Source organism: Anopheles merus, chromosome 3R (genome assembly GCF_017562075.2).
Source record: "Anopheles merus strain MAF chromosome 3R, AmerM5.1, whole genome shotgun sequence".
In the NCBI taxonomy this organism is placed as follows: domain Eukaryota; kingdom Metazoa; phylum Arthropoda; class Insecta; order Diptera; family Culicidae; genus Anopheles; species Anopheles merus.
In genome coordinates this window covers 10318118-10337008 of record NC_054084.1, presented here as the reverse complement: position 1 = coordinate 10337008, position 18891 = coordinate 10318118, and the positions used below count along the sequence as shown (strand labels likewise).

Below are 18891 nucleotides of genomic sequence, written 5' to 3'. Positions count from 1 at the left end.
TGGTGTTTGTGTGCAAGCGCTTTATATTGGATTTTAGTTTTATATTTACGTTCCAGTTTACGTCCGTTTAGATGTTCGCTTACGTAGATAGTTGCTTTGTATGTGTTTATTTTCACCAATTTGAACCTGTATCATTTAGTGGAAAGTATGTTTGTAGTTAATGCAGCACGTTGAAGGTAGTAAAAGTGTTGTTTAGCAACAACTGCATTCCACAATCACATCTCACCACCTCACACTATTCCACCCACCCGATACACTAAACTACCGGAGCAACCAGAATTTAGTGTTGTTTGTCGTGTCATCTTTGTGGGAAAATTAATCAATGAGAAATGAGAAATTGCAATAGGCAAAGACGGTTGTAGTATCTGGTTTGATTCTTGTTGGAATACCTCAAAGGATACTTATGAACAGTACAGTAGGGATAGAATCATATAACCCTCCTCATAGCGGTATACCTAACCAATCGATTGTGTGATATTAACAGACTAATTACCATGTACACACACACACACACACATATGAATATGTATTTGTTTTGATTAAAACCCGTTGCCACTAACGATGATAGCGCGCGTGTTAATGTAAAAACTAACATACAATTAATAACTAATTCAAAAACCAATCAGTGTAACAAGCAATGTACGCTACCTCTCTCTCTCTCTCTCTTCCCCTTTGTCGTTCGCTACTAAATGCCTCTATTGCCACCGCCCTGCAAATCGTTGTAATTTGCAACTTACTGTAATTGCCTGTGTGCCCGTGTTTCTTTATTGTTTTTTCGATGTCCGTCGTTCTCTCCCCAAAGAAACGATTTTTGCCTAACCGAAGCAACATTTCTTCTTCTTTTTTTCTCTTTCTTTCTCTATTCTTCTATTTTCCGCTTTCCCGCAGAAACAAAAACGGCTACCACGGTAATGAATCCGAGCTACGCCAAAGAAAGTAAAAGCCACAAGCAAGTTTGCGAAAGACGGGTGTTGTAGCCTCGGTGCGCGCGTGCGTGTGCATTTTGCGCATGTGTGTGTGTGTGTGTGTGCGAATGATTTTTTTAATGCCCGTGAGAGCGTCAGCGTCATCCATTCAATCCCAAATCCTTCTTCAATAAGGGTTGGTGTGTTTGAATTGGTACCGTTTGGCCCGTCCTCCCCCTCCCGATACACCGTTATCTATCCGGTTGGTGGGTGGCGAAATTGTTCTTCAGTAGTTCTGTTTACCAATCCCATTGCGGATTTCTTTTTAAAACCTTTATTATCTCACGTGTTAGCCAAAGTCTCACATAAAAAAACGACAACAAAGACACAATTAAACCTTTATGAAATAACACACACACACATTTCGCACACAGTTGCGTGCGCCGCAGCCGCCGAACAACAGCAGCCACAGTTGTGCGCCTTCTCCTCACAGCAAGCGATGCGCACCGCCGCTAGCGTTTAACTTTGTATAGGCTACCCGCGCGCACCACCCCTCGCCTTCCTGTTCCGCACTTTGCGCATTATCAAGCGTTAGCGTTACGAAAAGTTATCCTAATCCTTCCTCCCCACGTAACGATTTCGTTTACCGCGCTCCCAAACTATTGTGGAGTCTACGTAACACTGGTGTCTCTCGCTCCCTGAATTAGCCTTTAGCCATTAACAACAGAAACCGCAGCATAGAACAGCAAATTACATTACTAGAGCAGGGACAGGAAGGCAGCTGAACTTAAAGCTTATACACTATATTTTGTGGGTTTTTTTAGAGTAGATTCGTTGATTTGTTTGCGCGCGCGCGCACCCGCGCTTTCGCGTATCTGTTTTTGTTTACCGACCATCAGCGATCGATTTACCATAGGAGAAGGAGAGCAAGGGAGCTAGTATTGGACACGTTGCGCAAGAGTAGTTAGGCCTTACCCGGACCATTGCAACCGTTTTGCAAGATTGTTGCAGGCACACTGTTGTTGAAATTTGTTAGCAATCTCAGTATTTTACGGAAAGCGAAGCGCAGCAGAGAATTTCGTAGCCAGAAAAGAATTACATACAGAGGCAGATCTAAAAGCTGTATTTAGTAATCGATTAGAGAGTACACAGATAATAAAAAAAAGAAATTTCTTCTAACAGTACCACACGAACGTTATGGATTTTTTTTTATTAATTTTTGCATCCATTAAGAGAAGAAGCCGAAGCTACTAGGCGTCGAATTAACTACTGTTAGGGCTAAGCATGATGCACCTGTGCCAATGCTTGCATAATGAAATATTTAGCTGCATTTGCATCCGGAAAGAAACCCATACCAACCACACTGCGTTCACTTGACGCGCACACCCTTAACATAATCATCATTCACCTTAATATAAAGCAAACAAACACACACAGTTCTCATATGCATGATTGCCGAATGCATACTTTTTTCCGTTTCCGCTCGATCTGTGCTATAATTTTGCCGCCAGCAAACATTATATTGAGCATTTTTTGTACTTTTTCCCCTTTGTTCACCAGCTCTCCAGTTCCGTTTGCTACACTTAAAAGTAAAAAAAGATTATTAATTCAATAATTGAAACAAAAAAAAATCCCAGTAGCATGCTTTTAGTAGAACCACTCCATCTCTCTCTTCAGCATTCTACTAGTTTTTTTTTGCCAAATATAAATGCCTTCTAAATAATCGTATGAAAATTCTTACGCATTTTCTCTCTTCTCTCTTCCTCAATAACTCAATACCCGATGTGTGATGCATTCTCGGTAATGGTTTTGAATCGTTTTCGAATCGAAACCCGTCTAATCTCTTTCGTCTACTGCTCACCGCACCAACTTCTCTATTCACAAATACGCAACACGAACACACACGCACACACACACACAAACACACCTGGCTGTGATCGTAACATGAAATGCTGTTTGTTGTGTGGTGATCCTGTGCTCTGTGCGTGTGTGCGTGTGGGTGGGAAAAAACTTGGGAAAAATAATCAATCGTCAACAACTGAACCGTGTGTTCACCGTGTGTATTTTCTTTATTTCTGTGTATTATGTGTAACAATGTGTATGTGAATGTATTTCCGTGTACCAAATACTGTCCCGTATGTTTGGGCCCGCAGGAGAAGGCGAAAAGCTTCCCGAAATTACAACTAATGATAAGTCTAGCGCTGTAAGACGATCGAGCTGATCGGGAAAGGAAAAGCAGAAGAACAAAAGATCCCTAAAAATGAATTGTTGACCGCGTAGAGCGATGGAAGGGTCTCCGTTTGGAACCGATTGCTGCCTGTTAGCGCAAGAGAGAGAGAGAAATATAGAGAGAGATAGAGGGCTAATGGGAGAGAAGGTGAAGAAAGAGTAAGTGAAAACAAGTGGTGTGCGTATCGATAGGCTAAAGCAGCATCTCTACCAGCTTAAGTAATAAGAACAAAACAACAACAAAACACTTACACACGTATTTACTTTAAACATTCAACTCACAAAACCAACTCTGCGGATAGATACCGGTACTTTTGAGAATAGAGTAAAGGAGGTAACGATTCCGTTGCGATTAAACGGGATTAAAAGGAGCAAAAGAATCAGGCCACGTTCAGGGCGCGCGCTGCTATATAGAATCGAATTCAAAATCTAAATTAAAAAGAAAAAAATACGATGAGCAGAAAGCGCGCACACACGTCAAGTAACAGTTATGTGGGGCGTGGGTCAAACAAAAAAAAAAAAAACAAAAAACAAAAACCAAAAGAATAAAATCGATAGCTATAAAGCAGCAGCAATCGGAGCTGTCCGAAGGACGGTGTTGCCACGGGTGTAGCTTTATGTTTATTTCAGTTGCTGCTACAGAATTTTTGTAACTGTCGCTCGCGTATTCAGGGTTCCGCCGATCAGTTCAAAAATTGGTCTGTCTTTTCTCCTGTATAATTTGCAACTAAGCGCCGTCTTCAATGGCGCTTTGTTTCAGACCAGCTGATCTACTTGACCCTAAGTAACCTCGCTTAGCGACCTTTGTCGAACTTTTCCCTTATTGGCCCTATTTAACAGCTCAGCCAGTTGTCTCATTTTGGGGATATCTGTTCGTCCTTATCTAACTCACAACGCCATCTGGAGTTTCTTTTACGAATTATTCGAGCTGTCCTTGACAGCTCGTTGTTTTGTAAATATTGCGGCTGCTCATTTGCACGAGGTGCACATCGTGCCAACAGACGGTTAAAACCCTAGACATTAATACGATGCGTAGTAGTGCGTAGTGTAATTTATGATGAAGAATCTTACTATAAAAAAACATAAAGGAAAAGCCACGACATCTAACAAACAACATCATCGGTTGATCGCTAGCGGCGCCATACCGCATGGGGCGTGTTCAACTGGAAGCGATAGCGGGGACAGGGACAGCCCCGTCGCAACACATACAAAAACACACAACACCGACACAGGACCTCCCGTCGTAAGTGATGGGGTGGGGGGTGTTCGAGAAGGAATGTGTTGGATCACCATGCTGCCAAGAGTGTGTGAGATAAGCGAATCCCCGGATGCGAACGATGTGTAATTAAGGACATTCTCGACCTAGTGACATTTGATGAACAATTGAACGTTTATATTGAATCCCACCACAAAGCGCGAAAGAGAGAGATAGAGAGAGAGAGAGGGAAAGAGGGAAAGAGATGCGATTGAAGAGTTTGTAGCCGTTACTTATCCTTACCACACCAAAAAGAAAAACGAACGAGAACGAAGAAGAAGAAGAAGAAGAAGAAGATGTTAAAAACCACTGACAGCTAATACAGAGAACCATAAGGCTTATTGTGTAATCGGAAGTGTTGCAAGGTTGATGCCGGGAACGATCACCAATGAGACATTATGCGCCGAAGAAGCAAAGGAAAGCCGAGATATCGGTTAATCATGGAAGTGAAACACGTTTAAAGAGAATCGTAGACGAAACACGTTTTGAGAACATAACGTTTCACCTCATCCACGCATTTGCTGCACTCCTCGAGTGAAGAGAAAACGGAGGAGAAGGAGAAAGGTAACAATACCGAACACCGTAGAACTCCGAAACAAGCTCTTAACACTGTGCTTTACCGAAGGGGCGAAGGAAAACGTTCACAATTTGATGCAGGCTCTAGTAGAACATAGTAGATATAATAAGAAACGCCCCTCTTCTACTTCTAAAAAACCGAATCGGTATGATGCGAGCAGAGAAATCGTTAAACACACACACTATTTTATTAAAAAAAATCAGTAAAAAATGAATCACATCCTTCGCTTTCACCCGTCACACCACCATTCACCATTTTCTCGCACTCTTGATCGATATAATAGGTGTGTACGTGCAAAAAGGGCCAAACCCTTACAGCGTTTGTGTAAAGTCCAGTACAGAGGCCTAGAACAAAAAAAACGAACTCCTGAGCACTCCAAAGCATTCGAGTAAGAATCAACAAAAAAAAGTACCATTTACCATCTCTCTCCATTATGGGTCTTTCAACTTCTTCATCTTACCGTACCCTTTCCCCTTAGCCCCATCTAAATACCCTCTACCCTCTGCGCCTCTCTCGATCGAACACGAAACAGAGAGAAACACACACACACATAAACGATGAAATCGATAGCTTTACATCCGTTGTCCTTCATAGCAGTAGCGTTTCGGAAGCTGCAGCTGCTGCTACCTGCTACTACTACCACTACTACTGCTATCAATACTCTCTACAAAAAAAAACTGTAACTACTACTCTATGGAACTTTTACTACTATTTCAACTATACTTAGATAATTGAAGAAAAGCGATTGAAAAATGAATGATAACGAAGAATGGATGGGAACATGCTTTAATAACACTTAGTGACGAGAGAAGACTATATGCTTTAATTTCCATCCGTCGGTGAACAGGGAAAACGATTTGTGTTTTTCTTTTGACTTTTCTCTCTCTCTCTCTCTCTCTCTCTCTCTCTCTCTCTCTCTCTCTCTCTCTGACTCTCTCTCTTTCTTGCATGTTCCTTTCTTCATCTTCTCTTCTTTTGATTTAATTAGCTAGCAACTGTTAGTAGCAGAGGCCTTTCCTTCCTTTTTTCCTATAGTCGTCGTAACTGCTATCGTAGAAGAAGGGGCGCGCGAATTTAAACGAACCATTTCAACAACCCTTTTCACGCCACCGTTCCTGCACATAAAACACACACTCTCTTCTTCTGTAAACTCATCTCCATCTTTTCTCATTCGTGTATTATATTTCTATATAATAACAAAGAAGAAAATAAAGGTAAAAGAACAATTCACGTAGAACACGATTAAGCTCTGCTGGTAGTGTGAAACGCATTTTAAAAGAGAAAACAACATGAAATTCGAAGCTCGTGGGCCCCTCCTCGAACACGTACCGGCAAAGGGGTTCCAGTATTTCAGTGCAAAAGCGGTAAGAAACGGTTGCAAATAATACATACCTAATGTAAAAGGGGGAACTGTGCTGATGATAAACCAATGAAAGTAGTAACACAGGAGCAACCAAACTATCACACTAAAAACACATGAATCAATCGATAACGCAAGTATTTTGTACCTTGTTCCGTTGGCCGAGCCGATTTGGGGACGAATCGGTTTTGCCAGTTTCGTGTAACATTTGAACGATCGCCCGATGAATGGCAGCCGAGTGTCGTTCGTTGCGCGCTGGAGGTTCATTAGTTTGCATCGAGTATTAGCAATAGCGCGCCACCGGAGGGCCGGCGGAGGTTTAACGTTGCTGCATGCTTTTGCACACTCACACTGTACATATTGTAAGATAAAAAGATCAGAAGAAGAAAAAAAAATAACAGAAACAAAGTAACAGATAAAAGGGAATATTGATGGTGGCGATGGAAAAAGCAAAACTAAGCAGCGAGAAGAGAATGTAGAACGCGGGCATAAGCGCGGGCAAATAATTTAGAAAATTATAATAAATAAAACCAGAATACAGAAGAAAAAAGGGCAAAAGGGGGGATTGGTGAAAAGGAGAAGCGAGAAACTATTCGAGTAATAAACGCTAAAGCCCAAGAGCACTCCGTAGAAATGTAATAGGCATATTAATTGGAACGCGGTAATAGTAAACGGACAAGGACAAACCGGAGAGGGGGCAGACTTAAAATATCTCGCCAATACCCAAAATATTGCAGCAAAACGCAGAACATCTCTCTAGCATTATGAAATGGCATTAAAAAAAACGGCACACGCTAGTGAGTTTTAGTAGTGTATGCAAATGAGCGTATTTTTCTTTAACTCTATCTTACGGGGTTCGTTTTTTTACTGTGAACACAGCCAGCCAGACATACTTACACTTACTTATTTTTCCTCTCAATGTGCGTTATTGGTTTACCTGTTAGCTATGTAAAAATAACACACACAAGGGATTTTTATCTTTCCTCGTTTCCGTAGCGCAGGTAGTGCACCGTATAGTAGAATAGTAGTTTAGTGCAAAAATGATGTAGTTTCCTTATTAAGAAAAAAGGCAATATTCTCACAACCTCTTTTCACTCGAAACATGAACACGAACACCACGAATTATTAAACGAAAGACACAAAATTCAATGCTTAAGTGCAGTAACAATCGGGGCAAAACAAAATAAGACACTGTAACTGTATAAACCTTGAGGCACACTTGTACGACAGCGTACAATGAGACAAGTGCAACTGCAATCGATAAAAGTGAATTTATTTTTCTAAAGAAAGATAACTATTCGAAAAAAAAAATTAGACAAAGCATAAAGGTAATGAATACTTCAAGCAGAATTAAGAAATCTCACTAAGATTGATCTGAAAAGTGTTTCGTTTTTCATCGTATTGATTTAAATATCTAGTCTATTGTGTTGTTCCTACCAAATCATTGTGCGCTGTGGTTGAATTTTGTTTCCATTATTCCTTTGTGCTTTAAAAGGCATTGAATTAGCTTTTAGTAACTAATTAGCGATCAACCAAAAGCAACCCCTCCAACAAAAACGGCAATCCAACGATTCCACACCAACTCTCCTTCTCCTGCCGCATCCTCTCCTTTCCCACAAGCAAATCGGGTGTGTGGAATGGTGGGAGTGTTAAAAAAAAAAGATCGGCAAGAATTTGTTTACTAGTGTCGCCGCCTTATCGAATGAGTAAGTTTGAAGAAGATTAAATTTGTAATGTACACTTCACAGAAACACACTTAATTGCTAAGAGCAGAGAGAAAAAGAGAGACAACCCCTAGAGTAAAAATGCTAAAAATTACGAAGCAAAACACGCAAATTGCATCTCGCGTACCGCCGCTGTAAGTAGAAAAATAAAAACACGCGAAACCACACGAGTCATTATTATAGGACGAAAGAAGCGGAGGATGTAAACAGATGAGGACTATGGTGGAGAAAAATTGAAAAGAAAAAAACAAAACGCCCACAAATTTTCTTTTACCTTCAGTGTAGAGATTGGAGCTGGAAAATGAGACGCGAAATGATATATACATATATAAATATGCAATCCAATATAGCTGCAAGCTAACGTTTAAAGCATGAAAGTTAGCACAACAAAGAAGAGTTGCACGAGCGCGAGAAAGAGCGGTGAAGAAAGCGTTTCGACTTGTTCAAGTGACGAAGGGGTTTAAGCCAACCTCCCCGCTAAACAAGTTTAGCGCAATTATCAAAAATGGAAGAAGAACAAGTAAACCCAAGAAGCTAATGAAGACTTCGTGTTCATAGCCTTTCGTATTGCAATAATAGTAGTTGATGGGATAAAAGTGTGTATTGAAATTTTACGCGTTACGTTTCGTTTCCGTTTGCCATCTTTCCTGCGCGAGAGGATCATTGGATTCTGCGTTGGACGAGCGCTAAGGTTCTCTTTTTTTAATAATTCTAATCCTATTGTCCTAGATTAGTCTACTATGGCAGTCGAACTTTCAGCAACCGTTTTCCTGTTGAGATCACTCAATCTGTGATCTGTTGAGTTATGCATTAAGCGAGCAAAATTAATTCGTCCCAGCCAGTTTCTCCCTTTGGCCCCATTTTATTGTATCGGAAGCGATGGCGAAGGGAAAACAAAGAAGAAGAGGAAAATATATCACCAAATTGTGTGAAATATGCGCAACGTACGATCACAGAACTGTAGATATCTTAAATAAAATACTTGCAAAATACGCATTATTATGCATTAAACCGGAAAACAGAACAGAGAACAGGCAAAGAACAAAATCGGCCGACCGGTCAGCGGGCGACGGTGAAATGGAAGCGCGCCAGTCATATTGAACTAAATACAAAAAGGTTTGAGAGAATGGAACAGTGAAAACAAAAACCCACAGAAAGGACACACATAAAACAGTCAAACACTCATACAGTACAGTCAGATAAGAAAACAAAATCAATCGAGTCAGATGGTTCACATTAACGATCAACTAAAAATAGCACATAAACGTTTTTAAACCCCACAAAAAGCCACAAACGAAGCTAAACGAGAGTTAGAAGCAAACATTCTCAACAACCACAACACCGTGTACGATCGCGTTTTTAGTTTTCAGGCTTCCTTTTTGATTGATGATCGTTGTTGATCCGTTTCGTCGCATCTCTTAGTGTGCAATAAAGCCGTGTGTTCAAAATGCGATATATAAAAAGAAATAATTGCAAATCATAACTATTTCAACGTCGTTTCACTCGGTACGGATTCTCAGTGTTCCTTATTTATTCATTCTATGCACAACGTGCGTGTGTGTGTGCGTTCTTGTGGGTGTGTAGTAGTAGGACCTTGTCGATCACTACTAAACGAACCAGATTAATTTCTGTTCTTCTGTAGATATGTTTGATGCATCAAACAAGGAGAAAAAATAACATTGAAAAGAACAAAAATTGCAAACATACACCGCACGGTGTAAGAGGGGGGAAAACATGCGCGTTTTGAAGAACGAAACCTTACTTCACCACATTCAGACAATTTTGATATCACGTTTTTCATGCACATCACGGAAACAATAACCTTTAAAAAAAAAGAAAGTTATTCCACTACATTTGTGTGCACCATTGTTGAAAAGTTGAAAAGAAATGCATTTTCAGCTCTCCTTTTGACTCTTTCTCTCCCTCCTTCACCCTCACCACCACCACCACCATCATCATACTCTTAATGTGGTCAAACACCAAGGAAAATGTGGTGCAAATCAGCTATAAACAATTTCCCAATTTAGCACACACACACACACACACACACACACAAACACACAGACTAATCGTGTATTAAAGGCTAACAACGTATTACTACTACAACACCTCCCCGTAAGCAAATCGCGACTTTTGAAAAGACTACACTTAAGGCAAAGAAAAAGAAACAAAGCTCGGATAAATTGCATTCTAAACAAGAACGAAGCGAACGAAATATGTATAAGAATGTGAAAACAACATATGAGAAAAAGAAGAAAAACGGAAAGTAACCAAAAAATACCCCAATGTTCCTTTTAAAACAAAACCGACATGATGATGCAAAACAGATACAACCAATACAGGAGAACAAGAACAGGAACCAGGCCGTTGACAGCCAATTGATAAAGTATTGATTTTGCAATACTTTTCTTATCACACACGATACTACTTTTACCGAACCTCCCTCCCCCCTCTCAACCCACTGGGACTGAGCGGTGTGTGTGTTATTTGGTTGATTTTTTTCGTCGATTGTTCGATCGAGTGATCGATTGCTCGCGTGTCTCCGTACATGTTCATGTTCGATCTGCACCATCACGGGGGAAGAATTTTCCTTTTGAAAACACGTTTCAAACTCATAAGCATATGTTTCGTTGGGTGTGTGTGTGTGTATATTGGTTTGGGAAGGAGAAACAAAACTCGGATAAAGCACACACACACTGCACTGCACTGCGCTGCTCGTTACCAAAAACCGATATTGCGTTTCCCGGTAGTGCGTTGAATTATTAGTCGTATGTTTACTTGTTGCAACATGGAGGTCGTCCTTGTACACACATGCACAGCAGCAGGCTCGTAGTTTGTGTTGCCTCCAATCTAAGCGCGTTATTATTCTAATTATAAAGATAGACCTCTGATGCTTTAATCCCGTCACCCGACAGCGCCCGACAACGTTGTACCGCGGGGTTGATGTGTGCGAATGTATTGCACTATTTATTTATTCACTAACCTCATTGTTGATTACCACTTAAGCTATTTAACAAACAAACAAACAAACTAGAAACCAAAACTATGATGAGCGTATGGTTAGGACGAGAGGAAGAAATAAACCACAAAACAGATTTAAAATTATTGAAAATGATCGAGTTCAGGCGTTCTCTTTGTAGAGGTGTATACGGTTTACGTTTGCAGTAGACATATTTCGTTTTGGTTTTAATTTCGTTCGAGTTGTGTTTGCTACTGTCATCTAGGTACAGGTTCAAGCCAATAAATTAACGAAGCAAAAAAAAAACCCACTCAGCCATTAAAGCAAAACCGTAAACGGATTGATTGGTGCGTGCGCGTGGGTTTGGAAATATTTGTGATGACCGGGTAGAATTGTAATACCGATTTGTAAATCACGAAACAACACTCTCTCATAAGATGAATTGCCATTAAATTACCCACCATCCTTCTTGAAACCTTCGTCACAACTGCTGCTCTCTACAGCGCATAAGCACACACCAAAAACAAACAAAACAAAGTAAAAGAAGACAAAAAAACATTAGGCATTAAAATGTAAAAGTTATACAACAGCAAGCAACCGAAAACTGAAAACAAAAGAAAAAAAACAACATGAAGCAAACCATCATCCGCGAACGTAGTGTGCGAACGATTTACAGCGTGTAAGGAATGCAAATAAACAAACAAGAAAATATTGTATGCCGAAAACAAATTTGAGTGTGTGTGTGTGAATGAGCAAATGATGCGAAATGTGCATGTGTGTGTGTTAAAGAGTGTAAATGCGAAAAAAAGAAGAAGAAAAAACATAAAACAACAAAGAAGAACAAAACTAAAATTTAGAAACAAAAATAAGAAGCAAGAAATAAACACACACACACAACCACATACCAAACAAGATGGTAGAGCACCGTTTGCTGCACGTACGGTGAAGAAGAAGAAAAAAACGGTACGAATAGCTAAAATATAAAAGAAAATGAAAAGGTAACTAAATTTAAAGCAAACAGCAATTGTAGGAAACATTAACAATTAACAACACGGAATAATGGCATCAAACACTCTCACACACACACACACGCAAACACATACATTCTGAAAACACGTGGAAAAGAAAACAATGAAATAACAAACTTAAAGAAATAACAAAACAAAATGAAACAAACAAGCAAACAACAAAGAACAACAAAAGGATGCAAACAAAAAAGATGCAAAATAGTGGAAAATCACACAGTGGTACATGGAAAAGAGGGTAATGAAGGTCATTGCGGAAGGGTAACGGGGAAGCGATGGTGAACGGTTCAAGCCAGCAAGCAAAGAAGCAAGTAAAGGGATGAAGAGGCAGAAGAAGAAGAAGAAAACTACCAGATATTGTTATTATGTATAATGTTTGACCAATAAAACAAAAACCAGTTGATTTAAAATAAGATCATGCTGTGTATCGTGTGTTGCCTGTACTAACTCTCAATCCTTGATGTACGTCACTGTGTGTGGTTGTGTGTGTGAGTGTGATTGTGTATGTGTGAGTGACATTCAACATAGCTGCTTTGATTGTAAATGTTACACATGGCAACAAAACATTACTTTTGTGCTCTTTCATCATATTTCATTGTTCTCTTCTCGTTTCTTATTCATTTCTTTTGTTTATGTTGTGTTTTATTTGTTTAATTTTTGTATTTAATTTTCCATACTTTTATGAATTTATTACGACCTTTTTGTTTTGTCTTTTTTCTCTTCTTTTCTTTTCTTTTCTTTTCTTTTCTTTTATCACTTCATATCTTTGCAGGGAGAAGCTAAAGAAGTGATGCTCCTCGCCACCGCAAACGTTGCCTACTCCACAGAAACTGTACATAAGCTAAGTGATTACCAGTAAACAGAAAAGCAAACATTTCGAGCAAGTCCCTGGCGACCTGCAACGACCAACTCCAACCATGTCCTGGGTTTCTTAACCTTTCCGGTTCCATCATTAGCGCAGTGTGCTGCAAGTAGAGGAAGGCTTTGATTACGGCACATCAACTTAGTTTGTGGTTCGGAGTAAAATTACACGGTTTATAAATATTTTCCGCCTGTCTTTATAAGAGTTTACTTTTACTAAGTAAATCGTACACACACACTCACGAAACTTGAAGTCTTATTGTTTTATTTTTTGTGGACAAACAATTGTCACTTTTCCTTGTATTATTGTCACATAATGTGTGTTTTGAGTGTGTATCTTCACTTGTTGATTTATTTAATCCTATCAACATGAGTTTCAATTAGCATCTTGATTTTTGAACTGTTTCAAAAGATAATTTATGTTAGTCCTTCTAATTGGATACAGCGAGTGCTATTAAGATAAACCATTTTCTATGCCCTAATAGAAATAACCGTGGCATAAACGATGGACCAGTTTTATCGTTTGTAAAATATAAAAAAAAACCAATTAAAATTAAAAAAAAAAAACATTGTTGAAAAACTAAAACCATTTTGCATCCATGGTCTAAAACAGAGCGAAACAAGCGATAGATTGAAGTAAACGAGTCTAGAATGATGCAACATAAAAGGAGAAAATCACACAATTTTTAATGAAACAAAAAAGGAGGAACCGCCACGCTCCAACCTGCAACTTCAACTGCATTCGTTTTCTAACAAATTATCTGAATAAAGACCACAATTTCTTTGTAAGTAGATAGCGTGTAGCAAGCAAATAAAAGAAAAAGGCCAGAGTGTAATAGAAGCAACACAAAAAACATTGTAATTATAGAGCCCATAGCCAGCTTTGAACCGAAAAAATAGTAATGTAAACCTCGTTTTGTGTTTAATTTTTCTTCTACCGCCATCAAATCAATTTGAAACAGGATATGGAAACAATTTTTGTTACATACTTATTGCAGTAACCTCTGACTCTGGCATTTGAGGATCGTTTGAATAGTACTTAAGTGTTGATCTGCAACTCAGATGAACGCAATGCAGCAACCCACTACCGTAACGTCAGCACACAATACATACGTTTTAACAGAAACAAAGTAATCAAAATTAACCTTGTTCAACGTAGGGCCATTCGAGTTTAAACTATCGGTAGATGATTAAATTGACAAACAAACAAAAATACAAATAACACAAAAACGAGAGAACGAAGGTAAAAATACAACCCCGAAACGGTTCAACACGTGAAACGCAAAAGCAACATAAATACACACACACACAAATATATGCACGCCCTTTTCTGGTGTGGCATCTTTTTGAATAACATCGTGAATATCGGCAATGTTAAACTATTTCTAAGTAAAGTACTAAAATTAGCGAACAAATAAATCGTACAGTGGGTTTGTTTTCTTATTTTTCCCTAACGTGCCAGCATTTGCCGAGCGATATGAGCATATGATGACATAAGCATGATGAATAAATGTAAGTTTTCTGTCGTAAAGGTAAGATTTGATACAGATTCCAGATGTACAATTCAGAAATGTACAATTCAACGCAACTCTTAAAATTATTCCATAAGAAATTTGATTAATTTCGGTAAACGTCATATTGCTCCGGCGTCCCTTAAATTGTACTTACACACTGAGACAAAATGAGAGAGAACAGTCTTCAATCTGCATACTGATTTCCAGTTTTTTTACAGTCTTACTCATGAGAATATTCCACTTGGAGTGAATAGTTTAAAATGCTTTCAACTGAATAAATATAAGAGTACAAGCACAGTTCGACAACGTTTTAAAATTTATATAAACACTCTTCCCATTCGTTTCACATAAAACGACCGACGATAGGTTGCTCACCCCTGTCTTTGCTCTTGCTCTCTATCTCTCTCTCGCATCAAACGTCAACGCTCTCGCACTGTCTGTCGAGGCGTGCCTCTCTTCGTAACGGCTCGCTTGCTCATTATTCGAAATCCATCCATCGAGCGGTGCGGACGTACGTCTGTGGGCTCGCGTCATTCGGGGTGCATCGTCGTCCTTTCCTACGAGGACGTGTGATAATCCTTGCTAAGGATCGTGTGTCTCTGTGTGCGCGTACCGGATCTGGAACCGGTTTTTTAGTCGGTGCATTAGTTTTATGTGTAAGTTTGTTCGTTTTTGAAACAGTTTCTCTGGAACGGCAAAACCACAGTAGAAGAAGTGTGTGTGTGTGTGCGTTAGAGCGTGTGGCTAATTATTGCACCACATTGTTCTCGGTGGATGATCTACAGTTTTGCCCACGTTTCCCGTGCCCGGGTGTGCTAAAATGTGTTTATTTCCCTGAAGAAAGTCACATTTTACATAAAACAGGGCGGTGTTGGCTCTCATCCGTCTGTGTGTGTGTGTGTGTATTGGTGTGGAGCAGTGCGTAGCCCTACAGTGTGTACGCGGGGAGACGACGCCCCGAAAAAAGAAGAAACAACAAGTGACCGCGACGCGTGATCTTTTGACCGTTTGGATAATTGTATTAAGGCCGCCTCCCCGCGAGAGCAGCGTGTGCTGCTGCACTTCACTGTCCCATATATTCGTTTAGCTAATCACATACAAGTGTTCAATTGTTTTTCTTCCCCCCCCTTCACAGAGCAAGAAGCAATATTGTGTGTTCTTTGGTGTGTATCCCCATCGTGCAAAAGGCTGTGTTCTGTGTGCGCGAGTGATCAAAGCAATCCATATTTCCTCGTAATCACCAATGATGCTGTGTTGTAGAAAGTGAGAAGTGGTTTTTAGTACGAATTCCGTGTAAAATCAAGCATTTTTCAGCAGCAAACAGCTAGTTCGAGAAAAGTTGGGTGTTGCCGCGGATCTCGTGGCGATCGCGTCGTCGTCGTCGTGGAAGCTTGTCTGTCAGTGTGTTGGTGCAAGTTCGCGGAACGGTGTACCCCCGCTCCTCTCGAACGGTGGCCTGCTCAGGGTGGGCGCGAACGTTTGAAGCAACTGTGAAACAGGTAAGCAAAGAAGAATGTAAGCATATCGGTATGCGTCCGTGGCTGTGTGCGTGCGTTAATGCTGCCAGCAACGTTTAGCGGGGAATACTTACTTTTGAACAACAGGTTGCTTATTGCAGGGTAACACAATTTAATATGCTTTTAACTGGAAAATAGAGTAGAGTACGAAACCCCATTACCACGAAATGCGATTCGCATCAACCAAACAACACCTGCCCCGCCCGCCCGAATGGAAGAAGCAGGTAGCTTATCAAAGAACTCCACCTGTACAAGCGGGCGAAAAGCAACGAACCCTCCCTTTTTAGCTCTTTCATACAAGTTTGTTGTCGTTGACTTTTTGAATTTTGACTTTTCATCTCAGCCAAGCCAAGACTCTCCTGCTCGTTCGATTGTCATTCTTTTTGACTCATGTTCGTCAGGTCGCACACGAACACACACAAACACACCTGTTGATGGCGATGTGTTGAAGATCAGTCCAAAAAAGTGGGAAGAAGAAAAACATGCCGCACCGTCGAGCAGCAACCGAAAGGGCGTGGATCTCTTGTGTCTTTATGGTGGTGTGCGTTGCGCACGGAAAAATACCATGTTTTGACACACAAGGTTTTGTGTCTCTAATGATCTCACAAAGGAAAATACTTTTTAACTTCTATTGTACAATATACAAAAAATTTTCTCTAAAGCTTTTTAAAAGCAATCCAACTCCATCGAGAGAGTGCATGAATCATCATCCCCTGTTGAAAAATGTGCTTCTTCCAACCACCGCAAGGGGTGTAGAAGAGAGATCGCGATCGTGCTACACCACACGCATACACACACAGCCTTCTCAGGGCGCATAAAGGTGTTCGCGCATCCACGCTTTGCGCACACGCACACACGCACGTCTGGCCGTGCTTAAAGTTGTACGCAGAGCTATGCGTAAAGCGTCACCTATACATCAGACACTGGAGGGAGTTTGACCGGGTTATTTATGCTGCTGTAGGTGGTGGCGATGGGTTGGTTGGGGGTGTTGGTATCACATTCTATCAGCGATCGGGCAAACAATAATAATTCGTCGTCTCACACACGCCCCTTTGAGTCATCTCTCATCTCGCAAAACTCCCTTGACTGTGGTGTTGTGAGTCGCGGGGTATGCAAAATTGTGTGTGTGTGTTTTTTTTAATATTGGATGTTTATCATATCGTATTAGAATAAATGTCTAATTTACATTTAATCTAAATATCTGCATCACATAATTACGTATAATATAATTATTTTGTTTACAGCAACATTGTTGTCCTACTATTATTGATGATAATAACACAAACATGTATGCCGGTATGCCTTCAACTTATGTTTTCTTTTGCCATCTTCTCCATCTTCCAGAAAAGTCAAATTATATTTTTAAAATAAGCTAAGCTGGCTCTCTTCTCCACGAAAGGAGATAACCTACACTGCCGCATAAGCCGGCTAGAGAGCGGAAAACCATTGTGGAAATGATGTTTGTTTTTCCCCTCGATTAGGAATTTAATTGTAGCGTAGCGCGAAAGCTGTTTGCAACTGTCCTCATCTTCCCCTCGACCCTCTAATCGCTGGAGAATGTTTACAAAATGTTACTCAAATAGAGGCAAATATTTTTTAAATTAAAAATCCTAACAATTCCCCATCGAACGAGACATCAACACACCTGCATGGAAAACTTTTCATGTCCCTAGGATGATGTCCCGTGTTTGCGTGGTTTAATAATTTTCTTGGTCTTTCAACCATTTTCATTTCAAGTAAGAGGCCAAGTTACTGGTAATAGGAGAATAGTAGAGATTCCACCTTTTTCATGCAAACGAGTGAGAGTAAGCATTTTTTCGTGTAGCTAAAACGATAAGAAACGAACCTAACCTTTAGATAGCGTGGTCGATACAAAATCCTCACGTGGAAAAACGGCCCAACAGTGTGGCCGGGGTGGTTGGTTGTGTGCTGGTTCTGCTATTGCCGGCTTACTTGTTTACAACCGGGCCGGTACCATGGTAACCGGCATTTTTGACAGCATGTTTACCTCTGACGTCCGGTTTTTTTTCCGTGTAGGTTGAATGTTAATGACGAGTAAAATACAATTTGCCCAATTTGAACTCAACATTGTATTAATTTTTGTATGAAATTAAATTTCTAAATGTCAATAAAGAGAGAAGAATAATTGAATAGTATTTTGCTTCAGACATAGGCAGCAAAATGCTGACAGGAGAGTGATTGATTTTTAATCAATATTTATTCTTCCTATTCATCTTTATGAAAAAAGTTGTTTGAGACATTAAAAGTGTATTAGGAAACGAAAGGGCTTAACGAGCAGGTAGAGTGGTTCGTTTTCACTTTCATTGGGAAAGACCGTAAAAAGGGGTCACAAAAATAAGAAACGTGAATACTAAATTAGCACTTACCTCTTGCTCTCTTACTGAACTTACTGTAACGTTAAAGCACAAGCGCGCGCACGCACACCGAATTATGCTAAACAGGAATCGATTGGTGACAAAAGCAGGAGATGATTTATGTTTTCATCCACCAGTTCTGCAACTTACTGTGAACTGTGAAGGTTGGAATAAATGCCTAAAAAGAGATTTTTTATACGGCTACAAATTATCGGTTTATATCCCCAGCAAACCAACCTATAAATTAACGCTAATCTCCTCACACATCTTGATTGTATTTTTGTGTCACCTTTTTTACACACATTCTTCTTGAAATTAGCTATAATAAGGTTTGTGGTTTGCATGAAAAAAATGGGTACATATTCCGATTGGCTTTCGGCGCAACACAAAATCAATTAGCCCGGAGCCGAAGCCGCCATCCGTTACTGATATCCCTTCCTTTTAATCGTTTGCCGTCGCATGCATGTCCAGCCGGCAGCAGCAGCAGCAGCAGTTTGTCGTTAGTCCTTGTGCTTGTCTGTGTGTACCCTTGACCACCGGCTCTCTTCAACCACGTGAACGCTTTTGAGCAATTCGTCCTGCCTGCTTGC

The 18891-nt window shown here is 40.1% G+C and overlaps 2 protein-coding genes across 15 annotated transcripts in view; both read left to right on the top strand.

Moving 5' to 3' along the window:
- Positions 1 to 14338, top strand: part of LOC121596956 — a 69426-nt gene extending 55088 nt beyond the window's left edge. For 11 of the 13 annotated variants that reach the window (XM_041922371.1, XM_041922368.1, XM_041922375.1 and 8 more), the window contains one exon: positions 889 to 2094. In XM_041922371.1, coding sequence (XP_041778305.1) covers positions 889 to 940 — 52 coding nt within the window. In that variant the 3' untranslated portion in view covers positions 941 to 2094. Of the gene's footprint in view, positions 1 to 888; positions 2095 to 3058; positions 11626 to 12806 lie in introns of those variants that run through there. The other 2 variants (XM_041922381.1, XM_041922380.1) reach the window with 2 other exon arrangements.
- Positions 14339 to 14899: 561 nt separating this feature from the next.
- LOC121596089 (CD109 antigen) overlaps positions 14900 to 18891 on the top strand; it is a 32246-nt gene continuing 28254 nt past the window's right edge. For both annotated transcript variants that reach the window (XM_041920730.1, XM_041920731.1), the window contains exons 1-2: positions 14900 to 15065; positions 15545 to 15908. The gene's annotated coding sequence lies outside the window, so the exon portion shown is untranslated. The remainder of the gene's footprint in view (positions 15066 to 15544; positions 15909 to 18891) is intronic.